This window comes from Rutidosis leptorrhynchoides, chromosome 2 (genome assembly GCF_046630445.1).
Source record: "Rutidosis leptorrhynchoides isolate AG116_Rl617_1_P2 chromosome 2, CSIRO_AGI_Rlap_v1, whole genome shotgun sequence".
In the NCBI taxonomy this organism is placed as follows: domain Eukaryota; kingdom Viridiplantae; phylum Streptophyta; class Magnoliopsida; order Asterales; family Asteraceae; genus Rutidosis; species Rutidosis leptorrhynchoides.
Window position 1 is genome coordinate 545886266 of NC_092334.1, and position 26922 is coordinate 545913187.

The window sequence follows — 26922 nt, forward strand, 5'->3', positions numbered from 1 at the left end:
AAAATTTATATTCTTAAATTTTTGGTTTAAACTAGACGATCATTAGAAACCATTAGTAATTTAATCGTATACGTTTTTATTGGGATTTACATTTTAAAGAGTTAGTGTTTGATTTGTAAAACATAAATAAATAACGTGCCCTCCCTTTGATTCCAACCGATCGGCTATGTATATGCCAGAGGTGCGTTTTGTAATTTCCTTTTAACTAGTGACACGTTTGGGTCAAATGAATTTGTAGAGTCAAAGTACATGATATAAACGATTTGTGGAGTCAAAGTATCTTTTTTCATTCTTTAGAATATCATTTTTTAATCAATTTCATTTATCAATATTTCAATCCATTCTACTTGTGTGGGACCCGCCATTTATGAAACTAGGAAGACACATACAAGAGTGAGCACGTGGATGTTATCATAATACTAGCAAAAAGCATTGGCTAGTTTCTCAACAAAATTGCATACATCATCATCATTGATTGTAAGCATATTCTGTCAATTTTCTTTTCGATCATAAACTTCAACCACAATAAATATATCATTTTACAATCTGTATTTTTTTTAAGCCTTCACCAAATAAAAAGTTTCGATGGCCGCCGCAACCACAAAAACCTATGATCTAAATTCACATCGAGTACTTAAAACAATTGAAATGAATTGCATACTTACATTGTAGACATTTAAGTGTCATCGAGTACTTCACATCTCGTGAACATCTATCGCAATGAACATCTGTTTCAATTCCCCGAACAAATGAAAGAGGGTGTTGGTGAACGTGAGCAAGGTTATGAATTCCCCCGAACTTTATATTCACATCGTATATTTCTGATTCATATATCGCTGGAGCACAATCGGTATGTACAGACTGAACACACTCTTGACAATGATAGAAGAATCTACTAGGATCTAATGTAAGTTCACAAATTTCACAAAAGTAATCACTCTTATGATTCTCAATCGGAAAGTAACTCAACTTCATCGGGTGTTTGTCAACTTTATGTGTAATTGTCTCGCTCACTAATAAAGCACAATTGGCATGTAAATGAATATTGCAAACCTCACATTTGAATTTGGCTCCCCAATCATATCCATACATGCACAAATGACATAACTTTGTTTCACCGAAGAAACCTGGCATAAATAGAGAAAGGAGGTGATTTGGGTGAGACTTGTGAGTAACTCTTTTAGGTATAAATGCACAACAAACATCGACATAGTATCGGCATTCGACACAACAATAAACAAATCCATTACTAGATAAGTGGCAAACAGCACAGTCGAAAACATTAAGAAACTCGGGATTGATCTTTGGATAGTATATCAAGGGATGTTGCGGGTGATAAGGGTGGTCGTTTACTTTAACTGGAAGACGGGTGCACCACTCATGGAGTACAAAGTCGCAATTCTCATCCTCATTGGCGCATACGTAAAACGGTGGTGTTATAATTGGTTTCGCACATCCATTACATAAAAGTTGAATCTTTTTCATTGAGTTATGATATGAAACATTTCTAGCTCTATAAGAGGCTGTTGGTTGCGTAATATCCACAAGAAGTAGTGGATGTTCATGACTAATATGTTTTTTGATCTCATCATTAGTTCCAAATGTCATTGATCGAGTATCTTTATAAAACAAGTTTTTTAATAAACTATAAGAGTCATCAGGAAAGGGAAGGTGAAGAAGATCTGGGTACTCATCGTCTTCATAATTTTTAATGACATTTCCGGTACCTATTAATTAATTAATTAATTAATGAAATACAATAGCTTAATTAATATAAAAAAACCGATCGCATAAAAAAACATAACTTTTATATTAATAAGACCTAAGTAGATTAATTAGAAGTAATTATAATCGTAAAAGTAGTTAGGTGTTTGATAGATATAATTACCAGGAAATGTTAAGATGGACATGAAGGGCTCGCGTGTGTTTGTTGCACAATCAAGATGGGCATAGTATCTGCACTTGTCACATTCATAAATCCAGATATATTTGTCATCAAAATAAAGATTGCATACCCTACACTTCGGATCAGTATAAGAACCACTTCTATATGATTTTTGACAGGAATACGCAAGTGTGAGTGGGTGAGTATGGGAGAAACGATCATGTGTGGTTTGTTGGATAAGCAACCTTTTAGGCAAAAAGACACAATCATTGTGTATCAATGGGCTAGAAGGACAATCGACACATTGATAAAACAAACCTTTATGTTCCTTCCCACATGCCTCACATTTGCATAATATTTGTTTGCCACTGGCAACACTTGCAAGTGGGTGCATATGGCTAGGGTGATGAATGAGATTGAGTCTTAAATATCTTGTAGCACACTTGATGGGAACGCGCCCGTTATATCTAGTAGAAACATAATAAAAAAGAAAACCATCATGAAAGGTTTCACAAATAACGCAAAACAAATTCATGACAATAGGTACTTTGGAGAGACTAAGAGTATTTGCTATGTGTGAAGTATGGAATTTCATGGTTGTCGGAAGATCTTTACAAAACTTGTGAATCGAATAGTGACAATGATCACAATTGTAGTAATACCTATGATACCAATAAATTGTTTCTTCACATATATCACATTGACATTCAAAGTCTGGTTTTCTAACTAAATCTTTCTCGCCATCATCATCATCTTCATCACTCTCTTCTTCATAGTTTATATGTTTTGACCACATATCAATGTGATTTAGTGGGTGTTCATGTTCAATGATCATCGTTATCTCTTTTTTCAGAAATTAAATAATGAGATACGAAAATGGATTGATTGAAAACTGAAAAGAAAATCTTTAATTTAGTAACATAAGGATGAAAAGATCGATAGAGATGACCATATTATATAAGTTAGCAAGTGATGAAAGTATAACACGAATTTTTTCGAAACACGTCATCTTTTTGATAAAAAAGTGTAATGGAATGTTAACGTTACTTGCAAGAAATGGAATTGTATCTATACCTACCTTTAGTCGTTCACAATATAATACTTTACTTAATTTCCCACGTATTCATAAACCTATTTGCATGTTAAATGGCGGAGCCAGGATTTAACGTTAATGGTGACACTATAGACTTAAAGTAACGTTAAGGGTGGCCAATTCAGGAAGGCTTGTTAATTTTAACTTTAAGAATGACACCACGGGCTTAAAGTAATATGAGCCAATTGAGGAAAGCTTGTTAATTTTGATGGAACTAGTATAAATACAAAATATTTTATATATAATAATGGGCTTATTAAATTTGTTAAGGGTGGCATTGCCACCTTTGACTACCCTATTGGCTCCGCCTATGGCAAATTATATTGGCCTTACACATTACATAACGTAGCACATTAATACAATATTAGGAAAGTCCATATAGATGGGCTTAATCCACTAGAGTGGATTAGGGTTTTGTATATTCATATGTATTCTATATATACAATTGATCAAAAATACACAATAACCCTAACAGAAACCACGTAAGTTATTGTGTATTATTGATCAACTATAGAGTACATATGAACATACAAAACCCTAATTTACCTTAGTGGACCGAGTCCATCTATACAATTGGACTGGATGCCCCCGCAGGAACATTACAGACGCTCAACTAGAACGTATATACATGATATATACATAAAAATGATGAACATAACAAAGCTAAACATATACCAAGAGTCTTCGTGGTGGAGCTTGGAATCTTGATAGGGGTGTGCATGGTTCGAGTAGAATCGAAAAGAACCGAGAACCGAAGTAGAACCGACCCAAAACCGAAATACCCGAAGTTATTTGGTCAGGTCCTTGGTCCATATTTTTTCATTTTTCCGGGTATCGGTCCGGTCCGGGTCAAACCCGAAATACCCAAAGTTTTGGACCAAACTGGATGATTATATATATATTAGATTCATTAAAGAATAAATACCGTGTTCTATTACATACAATATATGATACCATATTACATTTATAATACCATATTACATTTATTTATAAGATATATTATTTATATATTAAAGTTGCTATATATTAAAAACTTAGCTATGAGTGCATAATGTATTGTATATTATGTCTGAATCTGTTATCCACAGTAAAACAAATAAACTTTACTAGTTTAATAGGTAAATATGTATAAGATGATAAAAAATTGAGTTATTTTAAATGGGTCGGGTATTTACCTTGACCACTTGGACCTAACCGAACCGTTTATAAATGGTCCGGTCTTCGGTTCTTATTTTCGTAAAAATTTGAGTTTTGATCCGGTCCGGGTATGATATGGTTCGGTCCGGGTATGGACCATGCACAACCCTAAATCTTGACTTCAAGATCTACTTGTCAATTGTTTTTCTTTTTATTGAAAGAAAAGTGAATAAAATAAAAAATTGCAAAGATAGGAAATACTTTAGGAGAAGATATTAAAAATATTTTTTTTATTATAATTAAAAAGATAGGAAGATGAAACTAGAAAAAGAAAGATGGTTAGACCATTCTTAACCATGACATCATTCTTTCTCATCACACACTGTCATATAAGTTTTTTCTCCACATTTCCTCTCCATCACATACGACTCTCAACCATAACATATTTCCTCCCCATCACATATGTAATGTCCCGTCAAAATCGCTATTGATACAGTACATTAACAAACGGTCCCATAACATGGTTACGGCCTCTATATGAGACGTTTTAAATAAACTTTGCATTTATTATTCAAAAAGGTTTCTAAAAATGAAAGGTTTCCAAATATAGAAAGTTTCTAAAAATAGAAAGTTTCTCAGAATCAGAAACTTCTTCAAATAGTTAGCTAACCCAAATGTCAAACAAGTCATCCAACATCTAACCAATTAAAAACCGAATGCATACATCTGTTAAATATAATGTTGACTAAACTTCAGATGTAGACACCCTGGACTTCTAGAGCGTACGAACCTGAGAATAAAACGTGCATAAAAAGTCAACACAAATGTTGTGAGTTATAGGTTTAGTATTGCGATCAATAAATAAAGTAGATCACAAGATTTCATCTGCAAAAACATTGTTAAAAATTGTACAGTTTTGAGCACCTGGTGACCAGACTTAACAAAAATAATAAAGTACAATCTGTATAAAAACAAACCACACCGAATCAAATGTCTTCTAATAAATACTATACATCCGTTGGATGTTGGCGCGACCAATCCGGACGGAGTTGTCAAACTCTATAGATTTTTAAATAGGATTCGCGCATATCAGTTCAAAAATCGGTAACTAACAATTACCAAGCTAAGAGATTTGTGATTCAACTAAGCGTAGAATAAAGTAAGTACTTATGTCTATTACGTAAATATCAAAATGCATGTATACTCATCCCAAAAGATTTGAAATATAAAAATGAGAAACTATAAACTCATCTCGATAGCACGACAGTAAATCACACAAATGTGACGACTAAAAGAATCACCCATGACCGAAGTACTCAACCTAGAGAGACAAGTTGGTCAATAATTGCCTAATATAACTAGGCTGGATCATATTACAATCAATAATTCTATGCTCGAGTCTAACAAAAATATTTTTAACAAAATTCCAAATTAACAGTGTTTCTAGAAAACTGTGTAGTGTACGCTGCGTAGAAAATCTAGTAAAAGTTTTTGACTCAAGAAGTGTTGAACAAAACTTACAAAAAGTTAACTAATAGTATGACCACACAAAATCCAAAAGTCACGAGTTAACTCATTAAATACGTTTAAGCAAGTTAAAATGGTCGGTATTATCACCACTTCACCTATTACTGATTGACACTACTTAACACTACTCAAAGTACTTATTAAACCTTATATTTTTGACCAATGATTTGAAAATCATGTGAGGATAGAACTTTGTAGATGTTGCAGCGGTGGTATGGCTCGGCCGAAAAATCATTTTTTTTTTTTAAAGTGTGATATCACTGATAAAATCATTATCAATTACATGAATGCTAATGCTATAACATCTAAAACCTAATGGGCTAACCCTAAAAACTGAGCCCTTATAGATATGGGCTTACAAAACATAAATAATAATAGCAATAATATCGGCTAACATCCCCCCGCAGTTGGAGCGGGAGCTGAGCGAACGTTCAAACTGGTCCTGAACTCATCAAAAAGAACAGCAGGAAGGCCTTTGGTGAAGATGTCGGCATACTGATATCGCGATGGAACATGAAGAACTCGCACATGTCCTTGCGTCACAAGATCCCGCACGAAGTGAATATCAATCTCTATGTGTTTCGTGCGCTAGTGCTGAACCGGGTTACCAGACATGTATACTGCACTCACATTATCACAATACACAATAGTGGCAGAAAACAAAGGACAATGAAGCTCCCGAAGTAAGTTGCGAAACCAACATGTCTCGGCAACAGCATTAGCAACCCCGCGGTACTCTGCTTCAGCACTAGAGCGAGATGGCGTCAACTGTCGTTTTGAGGACCACGACAGAAGGTTATTACCCAAAAATACACAATATCCTGAGGTCAAGCGGCGAGTACTGGGGCAACCAGCCCAGTCAGCATCTGAGTAGGCTGTCAGAGATGTGGTAGATGATGCAAAGAGTTGTAGGTCGAGATCAAGTGTACCCTGAATATACCGGAGAATCCGCTTAAGTGCAGAAAAATGTTGCTCTCGTAGGTCATGCATGAATAAGCATATCTGCTGTACTGCGTAAGCAATGTCTGGTCTCGTGAAAGTGAGGTACTGAAGAGCCCCGGCGAGGCTACGATACAATGTGGAATTAGTAACCGGTGGACCTGACGTATTAAGCTTGGAGATGGTTTTGACCGGGGTTCTGCTCGGGTGACACCCCATCATATCTGCGCGCTCTAGAATCTCGGTAGCGTACTTCTTTTGAGATAGAAACATCCCCGAAGAGGTACGAGTAACTGAAATACCCAAGAAATAGTCCAGCGGGCCAAGATCGGTCATGGAGAACTCCCGGTGTAGAGAGGCAATAACGCGCTGAAGAAACTCTGTCGATGAGGCAGTCAGAATAATATCATCTACATACAATAAGAGATATGCAGTATCGGTACCATGTCGATAAATAAATAAGGAAGTGTCACATCGACTTTGCTGAAATCTGACACTCTGAGCATAGCCTGCGAATCGGTTGTACCATGCGTGTGGAGCTTGCTTCAATCCATAGAGGGATTTCTGCAGGAGACACACATGATCTGGTCGTGAAGGGTCGCGAAAACCTGGAGGCTGATGCATATAGATAGTCTCGGAAAGATGACCATGAAGGAAAGCATTCTTGACATCTAGTTGATGAACGGGGCAGTGTCGAGAAATGGAAAGACTCAGAACAGTCCGAATGGTGGCCGGTTTAACAATCGGGCTAAACGTCTCATCACAATCAATACCAACCTGCTGGCTGCGACCATTAGCAACTAGTCGAGCCTTATACCTGCTCAATGTCCCATCAGCATTAAACTTGTGCTTAAATAACCACATGGAGCGAACTATGTTCGTGTTCGAAGAGCGAGGCACAAGAGTCCAAGTACCATTTTCAATTAAAGCATTGTACTCTTCGGTCATAGCGTGTTGCCAGTTAGGGTCTTTAAATGCATGAGAGTAAGAGGTAGGAATGGGAGAGGTGGTGGACACATGAAGATTTAGATGTTGTACGGGTTTCATATTATCACATCACGTCACCTTCCATGAAAATCTGTTTCCATACAGTTCCTCCCCACCCTCTCTTTCTCCTCCCACCACTACCACTTCCTATGACTTCCTAGATCCACCACCCAACTCGTTCTCTCGTAGCTTCGCTGAAAGTAACCCTCCCTCATCAATAACTACATCCGATCACACAACACCAACCTCACCCGAAAATGTCACACCTCCCTCACCACCACCGCAACCACCTCATATCTCAGCAGATCCACCAAATCCACCAAATCCAACCACTACTAACACTTCCTCCACCCATCCCATGGTCTGATCCTGACCTACCCTGTCAAAACAACCCACCTAAACCCTAACTAAGATCACCGTACGGCTCAAGACCTACTGCTGAAATCTATCTATCCATTATTTTCTTGTCAACAAAAAAAAAAGTTTTCGTTTGTTAAGCAGCAATCTGGCGTAGCCTTCCCCAATCCAAAATTAATTTTATTATCCTTTTGTTTATTTGCACTTTTACCAATCATCTTATTTGTGACAACCCAGGAATTTCCGACCAAATTTAAACTTAATTTATTATGATTTCGACAAGATAAGCAAAGTCTATTTAATTAAATCTTAAAATCTTTGAACTGTTTACATAGATTCATTTTACCTTTGATTGTTCCTACGATTCATGAACAATTACTTGTAAATAAATAAGTATATATCTAAATATGTATATATAAAAATGATAAATTGAAATATAATTTAAAATTACTAAATTTTTATAATTATTGTTATTAAACAACTATTTATCACTATCATTAATATTATTATTATTAATAACATTATTAACATTATTATTAATAAATATCATTATACTTGATATTAAAATTTTTATTATTATTATTAGTATTATTAATAATATTAAAAGTATTATTATTATTATTAATATATTTATACATACTGATTATTAATAATAAACAAACATATCGATAATTATAAATTGTTAGCAATCTTTATCTAACTTTATAGGATTTTATCTCTAATCTAATTACATGTCGTGAATCATTCACAATAAAAACAAATTCAGTTACTGATTACAATCTTACAAATTGAAATTATGTACATACACTGTGCCTAATTAATTCCTTACTATGGTTTTCGTTTCCTTTCTATCCATTCATAGGATGTGGTAAAGAAATATATATACATAGTACACACATACATAACCAAAAAACTAGATAACTTCCTTCTTCTGTTTGTGACACCCGACGATAATTCCATCACCACCGGAGCACCTCATCCACCACTTCCACCACCATAACCTCCACCTTGAAATTCCATGTAATCCATTTAAAAACCGTAAACCATCACCACACTCTCACTTTTATGTTTCTTCGAAAACAACCATACATCACCACCCTCGTGATTTTCTTTTTCTAACATTATCACCACCTGCAACAGCAGGTTCCCTGCTGTTTGAACGTCACCCAAAACATGTTCAGGGACTCTCCACAATCCTAATGTGTTTCTATCACTATCTCTAATCGATTTCCATATGTAAACCACCACTTGTCACTCCTACTTCAAAAACGTGTTCTCTGTTTCAAACATCACATAAACCATCACCAAGACATCACCAAAACTAAACCATTTGATTTGGTCAAGACTCAAACTACTGCTCAGGAACCACCTTTCATTTACAACTAGCATCAAACCCTTCTACTGCTACCAAAGAATGGTGCTGCTTCTGCTTGTACCTGTTTATATTTCGATGGTAACCCAAGACCCGAACACCTCTTATGTACAGTTATTCCTCTTCTACTTCTGCTCATTGCTCGATCAGCCCCAGCCAAAACACCACCGAACCAATGATTAACTAACTGTTTCTGTTTTCTAATTTACTATTCGAAATAAACGATTTAACAAAACCTGCAAAATACTTCATGTTTTCTCTTCAGTTTACAATCAAATACCATACAATTTAACTTATTGCTCAAATTTAACCCGTTACTTCGATTTCTAATTTTGAATCTGTTCATATCCAAACCAACCCCAAACCTAATTAAAATAAAAACAAGTATCTGTTTGGATATCTTGTTGCTAATATCGAACAGTCCATGAGAACACCACAAATAAAACCTACTGTAAGTTCCTGCTACTACTCCCTGTTAATATTCGAACAATTATCAAACCAAATTTAATTCCTAAGATACGATAAATGCTATAATTCAACAAAAACATAAAATTGTAACTATGTATGTAATTTCAGTTACACAACTCAATCGGACTAGTAGGAACCGTAGTATATGAATTAATTATAGATAAATTGAATTACGTACATAGATCTTTGATTTGGACATCTCGATTGAAACAGAAAATCAAATCCTGCGATGGTTGCTGAAGATTGATGATGACGATTGAAGATGATGAATCAAGGACTACTGTACATCGATGATTGTCGTTTGATTGATTGAGCTATGATGAATCGAATACACCCTAAACCAGGATGTTGTTTTTTCCTCTGCGTTTTTTTCCTGGTGTCTCGATCTGTTTGAGCCGATGAGTTTCCACTCTTTATTAGGTAGAATTATTACTTTTATAATTATTACTTTTATTATTATTATTATTATTATTATTATTATTATTATTATTATTATTATTATTATTATTATTATTATTATTATTATTATTATTATTATCTTATTATTACTATTATTATTATTATTATTATTATTATGATTATTAATTATTAATCATTATTATTAGAAATAAGTTAAATATTATTGTTATCATCATTAACACAATTAAATATTATTATCATTATTGTTATTACAAAGGGTTATCATTAAGTATTAGGAGTATTATTAATATCATTAGTATTAACTTAGGTATTATGATTATGATTACAATTATTATTAATACTTGAAAACAATGCAAATTTTTTTTTTTTTAAAAAAACATTAGTATTAGTATCATTTTTTATTATTATTAGTATTATTATAAACATAAGTATCATTGTTAACAATATCATTTTTAGTATTAGTATTATCATTATTAATAAAGTTATTATTATTATTAGTAAATTATTATTTTCAAAACTATCATTTTAACAAATAAATATTTTGTATATAAAAATATACTTATTACATATACTATAACTATATTGATATTACATATACAATATATATTAAACCTAATAACATTGTTTACATAAACATTTACATATAACAAATTTTTAGATTTAACAATATAATACTAATTATATAGATATATATGTATTAGTATAACTATATGTATAAATATTAAAATACAAAATAAAAATATATATATATATATATATATATATATATATATAAATATATATATATATATTTTATATTTTAATATTTATACATATAGTTATACTAATACATATATATCTATATAATTAGTATTATATTGTTAAATCTAAAAATTTGTTATATGTAAATGTATATATATATATATATATATATATATATATATATATATATATATATATATATATATATATATATATATATATATATATATATATATATATATATATATATATATATAACCTTTGAAATAACAAATATATCACTAAATTAAATAAGTAATATACATAAACTAGTTTGATTTTTATTACATGTTAATTATATGTATTAATAAATATAACTGATATAGGTTAGTGAATCCAAGGCCAACCCTGCATTGTTCAGTTGTTCAATGCCGTCATATGTATTTTTACTACAAAATACAGTATTGTGAGTTTCATTTGCCTTTTTACCCTTTATATTTTTGGGCTGAGAATCCATGCGCAATTTTTATAAATATTTTACGAAATAGACACAAATAATCGAAACTACATTATATGGTTGAATGATCGAAGCCGAATATGCCCCTTTTACTTGGTAACCTAAGAATTAATAAACCAGTCTACTAATTGATGCGAATCCTAAAGATAGATCTATTGGGCCTAACGAACCCCATCCGTTGGAGCGGATGCTTTAGTACTTCGATGTTGTTTTTATCATGTCCGAAGGATTTCCCGGAATGATAGGGGATATTCTTATATGCATCTTGTTAATGTCGGTTACCAGGTGTTCATCCATATGAATGATATTTTTGTCTCTATGCATGGGACGTATATTTATGAGAATTGAAAATGAAAATCTTGTGGTCTATTAAAATGATGGAAATGATTATTTATGTTAAACTAATGAACTCACCAACCTTTTAGTTGACACTTTAAAGCATGTTTATTCTCAGGTATGAAAGAAATCTTCCGCTGTGCATTTGCTCATTTTAAGGATATTACTTGGAGTCATTCATGACATATTTCAAAAGATGTTGCATTCGAGTCGTTGAGTTCATCAAGATTATTATTAAGTCAATTATAGTTGAATATGTTATGAAATGGTACGCATGCCGTCAACTTTCGATGTAAAGAAAGTTTGTCTTTTAAAAACGAATGCAATGTTTGTAAAATGTATCATATAGAGGTCAAGTACCTCGCGATGTAACCAACTATTGTGAATTGTTTATAATGTATATGAACGGGTCCTTTTAGGTGGTATCAGAGCAGTGGTCTTAGTGAACCAGGTCTGCATTAGTGTGTCTAACTGATAAGTCAATAGGATGCATTAGTGAGTCTGGACTTCGACCGTGTCTGCATGTCAAAAGTTTTGCTTATCATTTCTAGTCGGAAATCATTTGCTTATCATCCTTAGAAAATTAACTGCTTATCATTATTAGGTTAGACACGTCTTGCTACATTAATTGCATGAGTAGTGTATAGACAAAAATTCATATCTTAGCGTATCTGCTAAATCATATCTTATCGTATTTGTTACCTTAAACTTTGCCTGACATATCAAGCAAATTCCTCCTTAATCTACAAAATCTTTTGATCTATATATATAGATATCCTATGTAAATAGAATACCACCCGATAGCCAGAAAAATCACTTTATATCGAAAAATCCTTTATCCAATCGTACGAAATGGAATTCGTCGTTAGTTCAAGTCACTCGGATTCCGAAATGGAATCTCACTCAAGCTCCGAAAGCAGTGTGACCAGAATGGATCAACCAATCAGTCATCACCTATTCTGGATGAATTGGGGATGGGTTCGTAGCCTCCTCAATTATTGGAGACAAGAAGAAGGCGATCCTTTCCATCCACCACATTGCCCTCTTGATGAAGAACCTGAAGCACTTACCGGCGAACCTGTCCGAAACACCATTTTCTCTCTCATTTCCAGAGTATCTCATTACGATTATATACTACATCAAATTCGAGATTTTATTTATCCGCTCGTTCGAGCCGACAATCACCCCGGTGTAATAGAAGAAGTCAATGAGCTTCGCGCTAGGGTAGTGGCTTTGGAGAATATGGTGCAAAGGTTACAATCACCAGCAGTAGCACCAGCAGCATAACCAGTACCATCATCATCAATGCCAATAGTACCATTACCCCCTCCAACCACAACCGCGTCGTAAACCTCAACTTTACAATCTATCCCACGAGCACCCATGTCATACGCTCTGTAGATATCAAGGAATACCAATAACAACAAACGATGAAGTATTGATTCATAACTTCATTAAAGAAACCTTCTGCAGCGATTATGTAATCTCTAAAGTCTTAGAGATTATCTATTCTAACCCTAACCAGAAATCAGATGAGTGAACCAAAATGATAGAAGGAAGAGTAGAAACCCTGACAAGAATGATGCGTGATTCGCAGGCTAGACTAGTTTTACCAGCAGCATCAACAGTACCGTTAACATCACCAGCACATTCAGTGCCATCAGCATCGTCAGAATCAGCAACACCTATAACATCAAAAGCTCCGCCAGTTCAAGAATCACCGTGGACACCATTACGAATCAATAACACATATCTTGTATCAACGAGTTATGAAGTATTAACTCATTGCCACTGAAGAATTTATATGTATATCTTATATATATAAATTTTTAAACCATAGTAAATCTTTCCGTACTAGGCTATTATGTGTGAATCTTAACTACTCGGTTAATTCATACTACTAATATGCTATAATGTACATCCTTCGACAACGACTTAACTATTGTTAACTACAATCTCTGTTTCAATTTAATGAATTCCATTTCATAATAATCAAGCGTATTATTCAAATATATGTTTGATTTTACACTTTCATCATCGATGTACTCGAAGCTTTTCAGATAACATCATTCGTATCTTGCGAAGTTCACAAGAATTCCGCGAACACCAACATCACGCAAAGTATAAATTCATAATATTATTGAAGAAATACTTCGTAAAAGTGATGTAATTTCTAAAGTTTTTAGAGATTATGCAATTCTAGTTGCAACCGTAAATCAAATGAGTTTACTATTAACTCATTAAATCTATATTACATCTGAAGAAAATATATATGTACGTATATTTTCATAAAGATTGTAATTGAAAATTCTTTTGTACAAACTGTTAATGGTGAAAACATTTTAACGGGTAGGTAATACCCGAGGAATATTCAGATTTCACATTATAAAGTTACATTGTACATTCTTCGAAGCTGATTTAACAGTCGTTTACTATCCTACTTATATCCACCGATATACAAATCCATTCACCACAGAATAACCATTTTCATCCAATTTCATATTTAGATTTTGATTTATCAGAATCCAACAAGTGGCATGATGAAAAAAACAATTGACAAAATAAAATTTGTTAGAAACAAACAAATTAACTATGAGAAATTTTACTAAGAATCTGTGACAACCCGAAAATTTCCAACCAAATTTAAACTTTAATCTTTATATGTTTCTGACATGATAAGCAATATTTGTTAAGTTAAATTTCAAGAATTTTAAACTATGTTCATACATTCATTCAACCTCGACCAAGTTCCAACGATTCACGAACCATAAAACGAATATGATTATATATGTATATGTGTATATATATTATAACTTGAAACGTAAACAAAATATTAGATTAAATACTTTATATTATTGTAGCTGTTTCAAAATGTTTATCAATGGAATTAGAAGATAAGATCAAATGATTGAATTATCAGATATATTGAATTATGATTACAAGTCTCTGTTGAAAGGCCCACGTTGATTTGAGAAATCTTTCCATTTTAACAATATTCGGAAAATGGTAAAGTGATTTATAAATAAGAACAAATTTTCAATCATTGAGAACTAGACAAAGGATAGTGGAAGATTGAATCTCATAAAGACTCGATTGATCTATTTAGTTTCAAACGTACAAAAACGTTTTCAGTTTAAAAAGAACTTTATTATTAAAACGTATATAACTTTTATAAATATCTAGAACCACTTTTGACAACTCATTACTTAACTAGTATGATAAAGATAACGATATTTATATTTTATTTTATTAAATATATATAACGATTTAAATTAATATTATATATATTTATACGAGTATTATACGTACATAGTTTTATACTTTTACTATACTTAAACTTTACCTTTACTTTATTTTTACTTTACTTTAACTCTAATAATTCACTTTAATAATTCATACTTTAATAATTCACTTTAATAATTCATACTTCAATAATTCACTTTAATAATTCATACTTTAATAATTTACTTTAATAATTCATACTTTAATAATTCACTTTAATAATTCAAAAATCTATTATAAATAGAATTCAATAGGTTTCATTATTTCATAGAAACTTGAAAATATTTTTCTTTAAACTCTCTCAATCGATTTACATATATATATTTACTCCGTATTATTTCAAGATATTATTAGTATACATAAAATATTACGACAGAGTGCTGTCCGAGTGATTTCGAAATTGTTTTTCGAGTGGGATAGGATTAAGGAAATTATGGGTTATAGCTATGGATGTGATTGAGTATGGTTCATGGGTATGCTCGTGAGGTCAATATAGTGTTTATCATTTCCTTTGCGTCTACGTACCTTTCCTGCAATATTGAATCTCAATATTGATACGTGAGTACTCATAATTTAACTTTTACATACTAATAGTGTATCCCTGACTAGTGCTCGAGTATTTAGGATTATGCATGCTTGTACTTTTGATATTGCCCTTAGACAGGTTAGGTTGAATCTTGAATTAGTTACACTTGCGGTTGAGATAAGGTATAAGATATGCATGTCCTTGGAAAGCTAGCGAAAAATCAAGAACTTTTCCTTTAGATATCGAATGGTTTCGATGAACGGATTAGAAGTTATAATCAATTGAATTTTCGATATTTTTATTAAAAATGATTATTATTATCGTCGTTTTTATCGTCGTTCTAGTTTTATCATATTATTATCATTATTATTTTCTTTATCAATAAAAGGGATTTATCATTAAAAATTGTTATTTTTTTTATTATTACTATCGTTATTATCGTTAAAGTTATAATTAGTATTATTATTATTATCCAATTATTATTATTATTATTATTCTTATTGGTATTATTATTATTATTATCATTATTAATATATATATCATTATTTAAAAATGGTTATTGTTGTTGTTATTATTATTATTACTATATTATCATTAAGATAATTATTAGTATTATCGTTAATAATGTTATAGTAACTATCATTATTAATATTAGTGTAATTAAAATAAATATTTGTAACACCTAATTATTTTGATTACTATTATTATCATTATTATGAACACGATATAAAAGACGATTAAAAGCTATTAAACGAAACGATTAGGAAATAATGGGTAAGAGTATCATGATGAATTTAAAATATTATAAGATATTGATTTAGATAAAATTATCGTTCTTATTATTTTTATCATTACTATTATTATTAAAAGTATCGTTAGTATTAAAACTATCATTTTAACAAAAATTATCATTTTAATAGAAATATCATTGTTACTATAAAATATCATTATTATTATTATTTTAAATAGAATTATTATTTTAAAGATAATATTAAAAATTATCGTAAATATTAAAGTTATCATAATTAGAATTATCTTTTTATCATAATGTCATCTTAGTAATTATAAATATTGATATTTTTATAATAATAATTATTATTACAAAATAATACAACTTTTACTTACTATCATTATAGATATTATTTTATCAAATAAATATGTGATACAAACATATTTTACTACGTGTAATAACTTACTTTAATAATACCTATCATATTATCTTTATAATATTAAATGAACCCTATAAATTTTATTACTTAATATATATAAAAGTATATTTTATTATATAAATTTAATATAAAATTTTATTTGTTAATAAATAAATTATATTATTTACTCTAATAAATCTTTTAAAAATATTTAAAAATATAAAACGACGATATTTAAACTATATATTAATCATGTATAGATTTTTGGAAATTATTTTGAGTCAAATATACTTTTGTTGACTTTTGCATATTAGTCTCGAGCATTAGGATTGTGGTACACTATGACTTGACCTAATTTGTTAGACAAATATTGACCAACACATAAATATATATAATTAATTTAGGTTAGTGAATCCGAGGCCAACCTTGCACTTGTTCAACGACGTTATATGTATTTTTACTACGAAATACAGTATGGTGAGTTCATTTGCTCCCTTTTACTCTTTATATTTTTGGGCTGAGAATACATGCGCAATTTTTATAAATGTTTTATGAAATAGACACAAGTAATCGAAACTACATTATATGGTTGAATTATCAAAATCGAATATGCCCCTTTTTATTTAGTCTGGTAATCTAAGAATTAGGGAACAGACACCCTAGTTGACGCGAATCCTAAAGATAGATCTATTGGGCCTAACAAACCCCATCCAAAGTACCGGATGTTTTAGTACTTCAAAATTTATATCATGTCCGAAGGAGGATCCCGGAATGATAGGGGATATTCTTATATGTATCTAGTTAATGTCGGTTACCAGGTGTTCACCATATGAATGATTATTTTTGTCTCTATGCATGGGAAGTATATTTATGAGAACTGGAAATGAAATTCTTGTGGTCTATTAAATTGATGGAAATAAATGATTATGATAAACTAATGAACTCACCAACCTTTTGGTTGATACTTTAAAGCATGTTTATTCTCAGGTGGTAAAGAAATCTTTCGCTGTACATTTGCTCATTTTAAAGATATTACTTGGAGTCTTTCATAGCATATTTCGAAGAACGTTGCATTCGAGTCATTGAGTTCATCAAAGATTATTATTAAGTCAATTTATAGTTGGATAGTGGATATTATGAAATGGTATGCATGCCTGTCAATTTTCGATGTAAAGAAATATTGTCTTTTAAAAACGAATGCAATGTCTGTAAAATGTATCATATAGAGGTCAAATACCTCGCAATGTAATCAACTATTGTGAATCGTTTATAATGTATATGAATGGGTCCTTTCAGTTGGTATCAGAGCGGTGGTCTTAACGAACCAGGTCTGCATTAGTGTGTCTAACTGATAAGTCGATAGGATGCATTAGTGAGTCTGGACTTCGACCGTGTCTGCATGTCAAAAGTTTTGCTTATCATTTTGTGTCGAAAATTAACTACTTATCATCCTCAGACACGTCTTGCTGCATTGATTGCATGAATAGTGTATAGACAAAAATTCATATCTTAGCATATCTGCTAAATCATATCTTATCGTATCTGTTACTTTAAACTTTGCCTGACATATCCCGCAAAGTCCTCCGTAATCTACGAAATCTTTTGATCTATATATATATATATATATATATATATATATATATATATATATATTCTATGTAATTAGAATACCATCCGTTAGCCAAAATCATTTCATATCGAAAAAAAAAAATCCTTTATCCAATCGTACGAAATGGAATTCATCATTAGTTCAAGTCACTCAGTAACATCACCATCAACCCGTAGTATGATATTGTCCGCTTTGGACACAAGCCGATCACCGACGGGCTACCCGCGCACGAGTACAACCCCGGATCACACTTCTACCTCACGGATTTGCTTCTCGGGTAAACACCCTCAAAACGCGTCATACCAGAAGAGGTATCCACACCCTTATAAGGAGTGCTTTATTTTCCTCTCCCACCGATGTGGGACGAGTCTGTTACAACTCTCCCCCCCTTCGGGACACTGCGTCCCCGCAGTGCACATCGATGTGGGCCCCAGCTCTGATACCATAAGTAACATCACCATAAGCCCGTAGTATGATATTGTCCGCTTTGGACACAAGCCGATCACCGACGGGCTACCCGCGCACGAGTACAACCCCGGATCGCACTTCTACCTCACGGATTTGCTTCTCGGGTAAACACCCTCAAAACGCGTCATACCAGAAGAGGTATCCACACCCTTATAAGGAGTGCTTTGTTTTCCTCTCCCACCGATGTGGGACGAGTCTGTTACACACGCAGATTTCGAAATGGAATCCCATTCAAGCTCCGAAAGCAGTGTGACCGGAATAGATCAACCAATCAGTCATCACCTATTCTGGATGAATTGGGGATGAGTTCGTAGCCTCCTCAATCATTAGAGACAAGAAGAAGGTGATCCCTTCCATCCACCACATTGCCCTCTTGACGAAGAACCTAAAGCACTTACCGGCGAACCTATCCGAAATACCATGTTCTCGCTCATTTCCAGAGTATCTCGTCACGATTATATATTACATCAAATTTTAGATTTTATTTATCCGCTCGTCCGAACCGACAATCACCCCGGTGTAATAGAAGAAGTCAACGAGCTTCGCGCTCGGGTAGTGGCTTTGGAGAATATGGTGCAGAGATTACAAACACCAGCAGCAGCATCATCAGCATAACCAGTACCACCATCATCAATGCCAACAGTATCATTACCACCTCCAACCACAACCGCGTCGTAAACCTCAACTTCACAATCTGTCCCACGAGCATCAACGTCATACGCACCATAGATACCAAGGAGTACCAACAACAATAACTGACAAAGTATTAATTCATAACTTCATTGGAGAAACATTCTGCGGCGATTATGTAATCTCTAAAGTCTTAGAGATTATCTAATCTAGCCCTAACCATAAATCAGTTAAGCAAACCAAAATGATAGAAGGACGAGTAGAAACCCTGACAAAAATGGTGTGTAATTAACAAGCTAAACTTGCTTTACCAACAGCATCAGCAGTACCGTCAGCGTTACCAGCATCGTCAGTACAGTCAACATCCGAATCAACAACACCGATAACATCACAAACTACGTTAGTTCAAGAATCACTGTGGACATCATTACGAATCAATAACGTGTATATTGTATCAACGAGTTATGAAGAATTAACTCATTCCCTCTGAAGAAATTATATGTATATTATATATATATATGTATATATATATATATATATATATATATATATATATATATATATATATATATATATATATATTTTGAAATAAATCTTTCCGTGCTAAGCTATTGTGTGTGAATCTTAACTACTCGGTTAATTCATATTACAAATATGTAATAATGTACGTCCTTCGACCGCAACTTAACCAACGTTAACTACAATCTCTGTCGCAATTCAACAAATTCCAATTCATAATAAATCAAGTATATATTTGATTTTACACTTTCATCATCGAGGTACCCGAAACTTTTCAGATAACATCATTCGTACTTTGCGAAATTCACAAGAATTCCACGAACCGAACATCATACATCAACAAATAACGAAGTATTGATTCATAATTTCAATGTCATTAAAGAAATATTGCGTAAAAGTTATGTACTTTTTAAAGCCTTTAGGGATTATTCAATTCTAGTCTAAACCGTAAATCAAATGAGTTTAATTTAACATTAACTCATTAAATCTATGTTACATCTGAAGAAAATATACATAAATATATTTTCATAAAGACTGTAATAAAATTCTTTTGTACAAAATATTAATTGTGAATTTTTTTTTTAACTGGTAGATAATACCCGAGAGATATATAAATTCACAAATAATATGTTACATTCTTCGAATCTGATTCAGCAAATCATCCATTATACTCCCTACTTGCACAACAATATACATTCTTTTATAGAAGTCAAAACAACCATACTCATTCAAAATTTAATTACATATTCTAATTTTGAAATCTTAAAATTCAACTCGAGATATGACCAAAAATCATCACTCTTAGATCCTTACATCTTTCACAAGCTATATTTTGACTTCAAAACTGTGTTAGAACATCAAATGTATGTTAACGATTACAATCTGTGTTCAAACCCTTCGAAAATTTCTGAAGACACTTCGAATGATGAGCAATCGAGATGATGATCCAACCACATATTACCCACAGTTATGTATCCGAAAAACTCTTGAAACCAAAGTAAAAGTTTAAACAACGTATCCGCGTCAGATTCTTTGGCATTTATTAGTAAAAATAACTTTGCGACTCCTATTCTATGTAGCCAATTTTGTCACAGCTCCAGCAAGTCAACTTCGACTTTTCAGTCAGACTAACCTTATTATAACCTTGAGATATACACCATCGTTACCAGGGAACCTTTTATATTCCACCACATTATTAGCAGATGTACCAACAGCTTTATTACCCTTTGACTTTAGCCTCTCCAAAAAGTCATTATAATTATTTATTGAAACCCCATCATTTACTCATCCGCATCTTGTAATGAGAATTACCATACGAATCATTGGGAATTAGCAATCAGTATTTTTGAAATCTCGCAGCATGTCTACGCCAACAGTTATATGTATATATATAACGTCTATCTTCTGGACTTAATTTGAATGTGAAGTTTCTGAAAAACACTCCGAACTACGAATTGGTTCTCTGAAAATGGAAAAAATACTGATGAAGTAGCAAAAACTATAAACGACTTTAAACGGTAAAAGCTGGATGATAATGACGAAGTGTGCTGGCAAAGCGCAGAAAAAGAGAAGTTTTGGAACTGGAAAACGGATTGAGCAAAGTAGGAAGGAGGCTGTGGACAAATTACAAAGACTGAACCTGACTTCAAAGGATCTAAATGATTCAGTACCTGCTGAAGTCATTAACGAATACCTTACTCCTGACTCTAAACCCCTGCGGACAATATTCTTCATCATCCTCTGATATTAGAAATTCTAAAATATCATCATATCTTTCATTATAAATATCCTCCATATTTCTGAATATATTTTCTTAATTTTTCTTATTTGAAATCATTTACCTCTTTGTGCTATCTGTATTACATCATAAAAGAAACGATTTTAGTTTCTAAATTCTGAAACATTGAAGTTTAAAATAGGAATATTTTGAAGTAGTGTTGGGAACTGAAGCATGAATTAGTATAATATAATGACACTTGATCAACGTGATTATATTACAGTAAGTCATGCTGAGTTTTCAATGGAACGTGATGATTCACAGATCATAACGTCATCATGTGCCATGTTATACGACTCTTGTATTCTATTTAACCTCTAAAATATCAAGAAAATATTTCTTGATGATTCGGCCTTTTCCAAGGTATTCTAGTAATTTGACAAGTCAAGATCGTGCCATCACAATTTCCTTCCTAGAACATTAACAATGTTCATTCCGAAATTCATATCTGTGAATTCTGGACCATTACAAGCGGTGCTTAATCGCAAGAAGAAGAAACGAAAGGACAAAACTCCGAAATAGAAATTGGGGTATAAATTGCAGCAAATAAAAGAGAGCAGTAACTGTGAATGATTATGATTATAGAAGACAGAAGTAGAGACTTTGAAATATAAGGGAACATATAAAGCCCAACGATAAACCAGAAATTATAAACCATATATATTGATGCATATAGCAACATAAGGACACGGGAGAACTAGAAACACTATAAACCCAAGAGTATAGTAGAAGTAAATAGATTCTTCCGGCGGTAGATGAAAAAGAAGAATGACCGATATGAAAGTTAGAAGTATATCGAGAATCAGAACTGGATGGAGCATATTGATGAATACTTTAAAATATGAGTTGAGGGGGAAAGAATAGAAGGTGATGAAACATGACTAGGAACTTAGAAATCAACAGATTTAACTCACATAATGGCGGAATAAGTGAATCAAACCCTCTAGTGAATAGGTTAAGTTTTTTTTTGATTAATTTAGTCAAACCACAACTAAATCAAGTGTGATTAGATCAATACCTAGAGCTATTATTCACCACCTGGGTGATTTAGACTGAGAGAGAATCGGAGGAGCTCACTAGATCTGAGTGTGTGTAACAAATGAGAGGCTTAACCTAAAATGAAGAACATAAGACTTTATATACCCCTGCTGTTGACTCACCCATATGATTCATTCATCACACTTACGAGTTAGCTTCATCAGCCGTACTGGTGACCACTCACTCGTGTCTTCTCATTTAGGTTGTAATTGTGACTTAGCTCAGCATCAACCATGCGTATGAGCCTGTCAGCCATACTAGTGAGGCTTCACTCGTACGTCTGACTAAGTATAACATAGTCAAACATCTAAATCTCGTTCCTGCAGTTCCTGTAACCACATACAAACACGGATAGGATAATAACGAGTAATCATAGTGGCCTGTAAACCGTTGTACCTGCAATGGACGTGGGTAGATGTCTAGGGACTTGCATAAAATGCATCAACAGAAGGTGTGAGTTGTAAGGAAACGAAGGAGGTGAATTTATAAGAAAATCTCCGACAGAACAATTAAAATAGATGATCGCATTTAAAGCGGATCCTAATTCCCTTGATTACCGGAAAGTCAAATCATATTAAGAAGATTTTCTTCAAATCCCTTGAAATCTGGGAATCAATCATATCTACGTCAAATGATAAGATGAATCTACACTTACTCATTTCACTCTTCTATGTTAGCTTCATTCGTACTCTTCATATAAATGGATTGTTTATCCAAATTATTCGCTGATGATAAAACTCTAATTTTCAGCCTGTATGCATCATGAAAACATACTTATTATCATTCACGACCTTTCCACTCAAATTTCGGGACGAAATTTCTTTAACGGGTAGGTACTGTGACAACCCGGAAATTTCCAACCAAATTTAAACTTTAATCTTTATATGTTTCCGACACGATAAGCAATATTTGTTAAGTTAAATTTCAAGAATTTTAAACTATGTTCATACATTCATTCAACCTCGACCAAGTTCCAACGATTCATGAACCATTAAACGAATATGATTATATATGTATATGTGTATATATATTATAAATTGAAACGTAAACAAAATATTAGATTAAATACTTTATATGATTGTATCTGTTTCAAAATGTTTATCAATGGAATTAGAAGATAAGATCAAATGATTTAATTATCAGATATATTGAATTATGATTACAAGTCTCTGTTGAAAGGCCCACGTTGATTTGAGAAATCTTTCCATTTTAACAATATTCGGAAAATGGTAAAGTGATTTATAAATAAGAACAACTTGTCAATCATTGAGAACTAGACAAAGGATAGTGGAAGATTGAATCTCATAAAGACTCGATTGATCTATTTAGTTTCAAACGTACAAAAACGTTTTCAGTTTAAAAAGAACTTTATTATTAAAACGTATATAACTTTTATAAATATCTAGAACCACTTTTGACAACTCATTAGTTAACTAGTATGATAAAGATAACGATATTTATATTTTATTTTATTAAATATATATAACAATTTAAATTAATATTATATATATTTATATGAGTATTATACGTACATAGTTTTATACTTTTACTATACTTAAACTTTACCTTTACTTTATTTTTACTTTACTTTAACTTTAATAATTCACTTTAATAATTCATACTTTAATAATTCACTTTAATAATTCATACTTCAATAATTCACTTTAATAATTCATACTTTAATAATTCACTTTAATAATTCATACTTTAATAATTCACTTTAATAATTCAAAAATCTATTATAAATAGAATTCAATAAGTTTCATTATTTCATAGAAACTTGAAAATATTTTTCTCTAAACTCTCTCAATCGATTTATATATATATATTTACTCCGTATTATTTCAAGATATTATTAGTATACATAAAATATTACGACGGAGTGCTGTCCGAGTGATTTCGAAATTGTTTTTCGAGTGGGATAGGATTAAGGAAATTATGGGTTATAGCTATGGAGGTAATTGAGTATGGTTCATGGGTATGCTCGTGAGGTCAGTATAGTGTTAATCATTTCCGTTGCGTCTACGTACTTTTCCTGCAATATTGAATCTCAATATTGATACGTGAGTACTCATAATTTAACTTTTACATACTAATAGTGTATCCCTGACTAGTGCTCGAGTATTTAGGATTATGCATGGCTTGTACTTTTGATATTGCCCTTAGACAGGTTAGATTGAATCTTGAATTACTTACACTTGCGGTTGAGATAAGGTATAAGATATGCATGTCCTTGGAAAGCTAGCGAAAAATCAAGAACTTTTCCTTTAGATATCGAATGGTTTCGATGAACGGATTAGAAGTTATAATCAATTGAATTTTCGATATTTTTATTAAAAATGATTATTATTATCGTCGTTTTTATCGTCGTTCTAGTTTTATCTTATTATTATCATTATTATTATCTTTATCAATAAAAGGGATTTATCATTAAAAATTGTTATTTTTTTTTATTATTACTATCGTTATTATCGTTAAATTTATAATTAGTATTATTATTATTATCCAATTATTATTATTATTATTATTATTATTATTATTATTATTGGTATTATTATCATTATTAATATATATATATCATTATTTAAAAATGGTTATTGTTATTGTTATTATTATTACTATATTATCATTAAGATAATTATTAGTATTATCGTTAATAATGTTATAGTAACTATCATTATTAATATTAGTGTAATTAAAACAAATATTTGTAACACCTAATTATTTTGATTACTATTATTATCATTATTATGAACACGATATAAAAGACGATTAAAAGCTATTAAACGAAACTATTAGGAAATAATGGGTAAGAGTATCATGATGAAATTAAAATATTATAAGATATTGATTTAGATAAAATTATCATTCTTATTATTTTTATCATTACTATTATTATTAAAAGTATTGTTAGTATTAAAACTATCATTTTAACAAAAAATATCATTTTAATAGAAATGTCATTGTTACTATAAAATATCATTATTATTATTATTTTAAATAGAATTATTATTTTAAAGATAATATTAAAAATTATCGTAAATATTAAAGTTATCATAATTAGAATTATCGTTTTATCATAATATCATCTTAGTAATTATAAATATTGATATTTTTATAATAATAATTATTATTACAAAATAATACAACTTTTACTTACTATCATTATAGATATTATTTTATCAAATAAATATGTGATACAAACATATTTTACTACGTGTAATAACTTACTTTAATAATACCTATCATATTATCTTTATAATATTAAATGAACCCTATAAATTTTATTACTTAATATATATAAAAGTATATTTTATTATATAAATTTAATATAAAATTTTATTTGTTAATAAATAAATTATATTAATTACTCTAATAAATCTTTTAAAAATATTTAAAAATATAAAACGACGATATTTAAACTATATATTAATCATGTATAGATTTTAAGAAATTATTTTGAGTCAAATATACTTTTGTTGACTTTTACATATTAGTCTCGAGCATTAGGATTGTGGTACACTATGACTTGACCTAATTTGTTAGACAAATATTGACCAACACATAAATATATATAATTAATTTAGGTTCGTGAATCCGAGGCTGAAATGTCCCGTTCTTATTGATTAAAAACGTTCCATATTAATTGATTTCGTTGCGAGGTTTTGACCTCTATATGAGACGTTTTTCAAAGACTGCATTCATTTTAAAACAAACCATAACCTTTATTTCATCAATAAAGGTTTAAAAAGCTTTACGTAGATTATCAAATAATGATAATCTAAAATATCCTGTTTACACACGACCATTACATAATGGTTTACAATACAAATATGTTACAACAAAATAAGTTTCTTGAATGCAGTTTTTACACAATATCATACAAGCATGGACTCCAAATCTCGTCCTTATTTAAGTATGCGACAGCGGAAGCTCTTAATAATCACCTGAGAATAAACATGCTTAAAACGTCAACAAAAATGTTGGTGAGTTATAGGTTTAACCTATATATATCAAATCATAATAATAGACCACAAGATTTCATATTTCAATACACATCCCATACATAGAGATAAAAATCATTCATATGGTGAACACCTGGTAACCGACATTAACAAGATGCATATATAAGAATATCCCCATCATTCCGGGACACCCTTCGGATAT

At 31.4% G+C, this 26922-nt stretch overlaps 2 protein-coding genes across 2 annotated transcripts; both read right to left on the reverse strand.

Moving 5' to 3' along the window:
- Positions 1-461: 461 nt before the first annotated feature.
- On the reverse strand, positions 462-2410 carry LOC139893026 (uncharacterized). Its single transcript, XM_071876165.1, has 2 exons — positions 1889-2410; positions 462-1727 (listed from the first exon to the last, which is right to left on the reverse strand). The coding sequence occupies exons 1-2, from the start codon at positions 2277-2279 to the stop codon at positions 622-624; spliced, it is 1497 nt and encodes a 498-aa protein (XP_071732266.1). The 5' UTR covers positions 2280-2410; the 3' UTR covers positions 462-621.
- Positions 2411-6230: 3820 nt separating this feature from the next.
- Positions 6231-7628, reverse strand: LOC139889666 (uncharacterized mitochondrial protein AtMg00810-like). Its single transcript, XM_071872603.1, has 2 exons — positions 7519-7628; positions 6231-7398 (listed from the first exon to the last, which is right to left on the reverse strand). Exons 1-2 carry the CDS (start codon positions 7626-7628, stop codon positions 6231-6233), a joined length of 1278 nt encoding a protein of 425 aa, XP_071728704.1.
- Positions 7629-26922: the final 19294 nt, after the last annotated feature.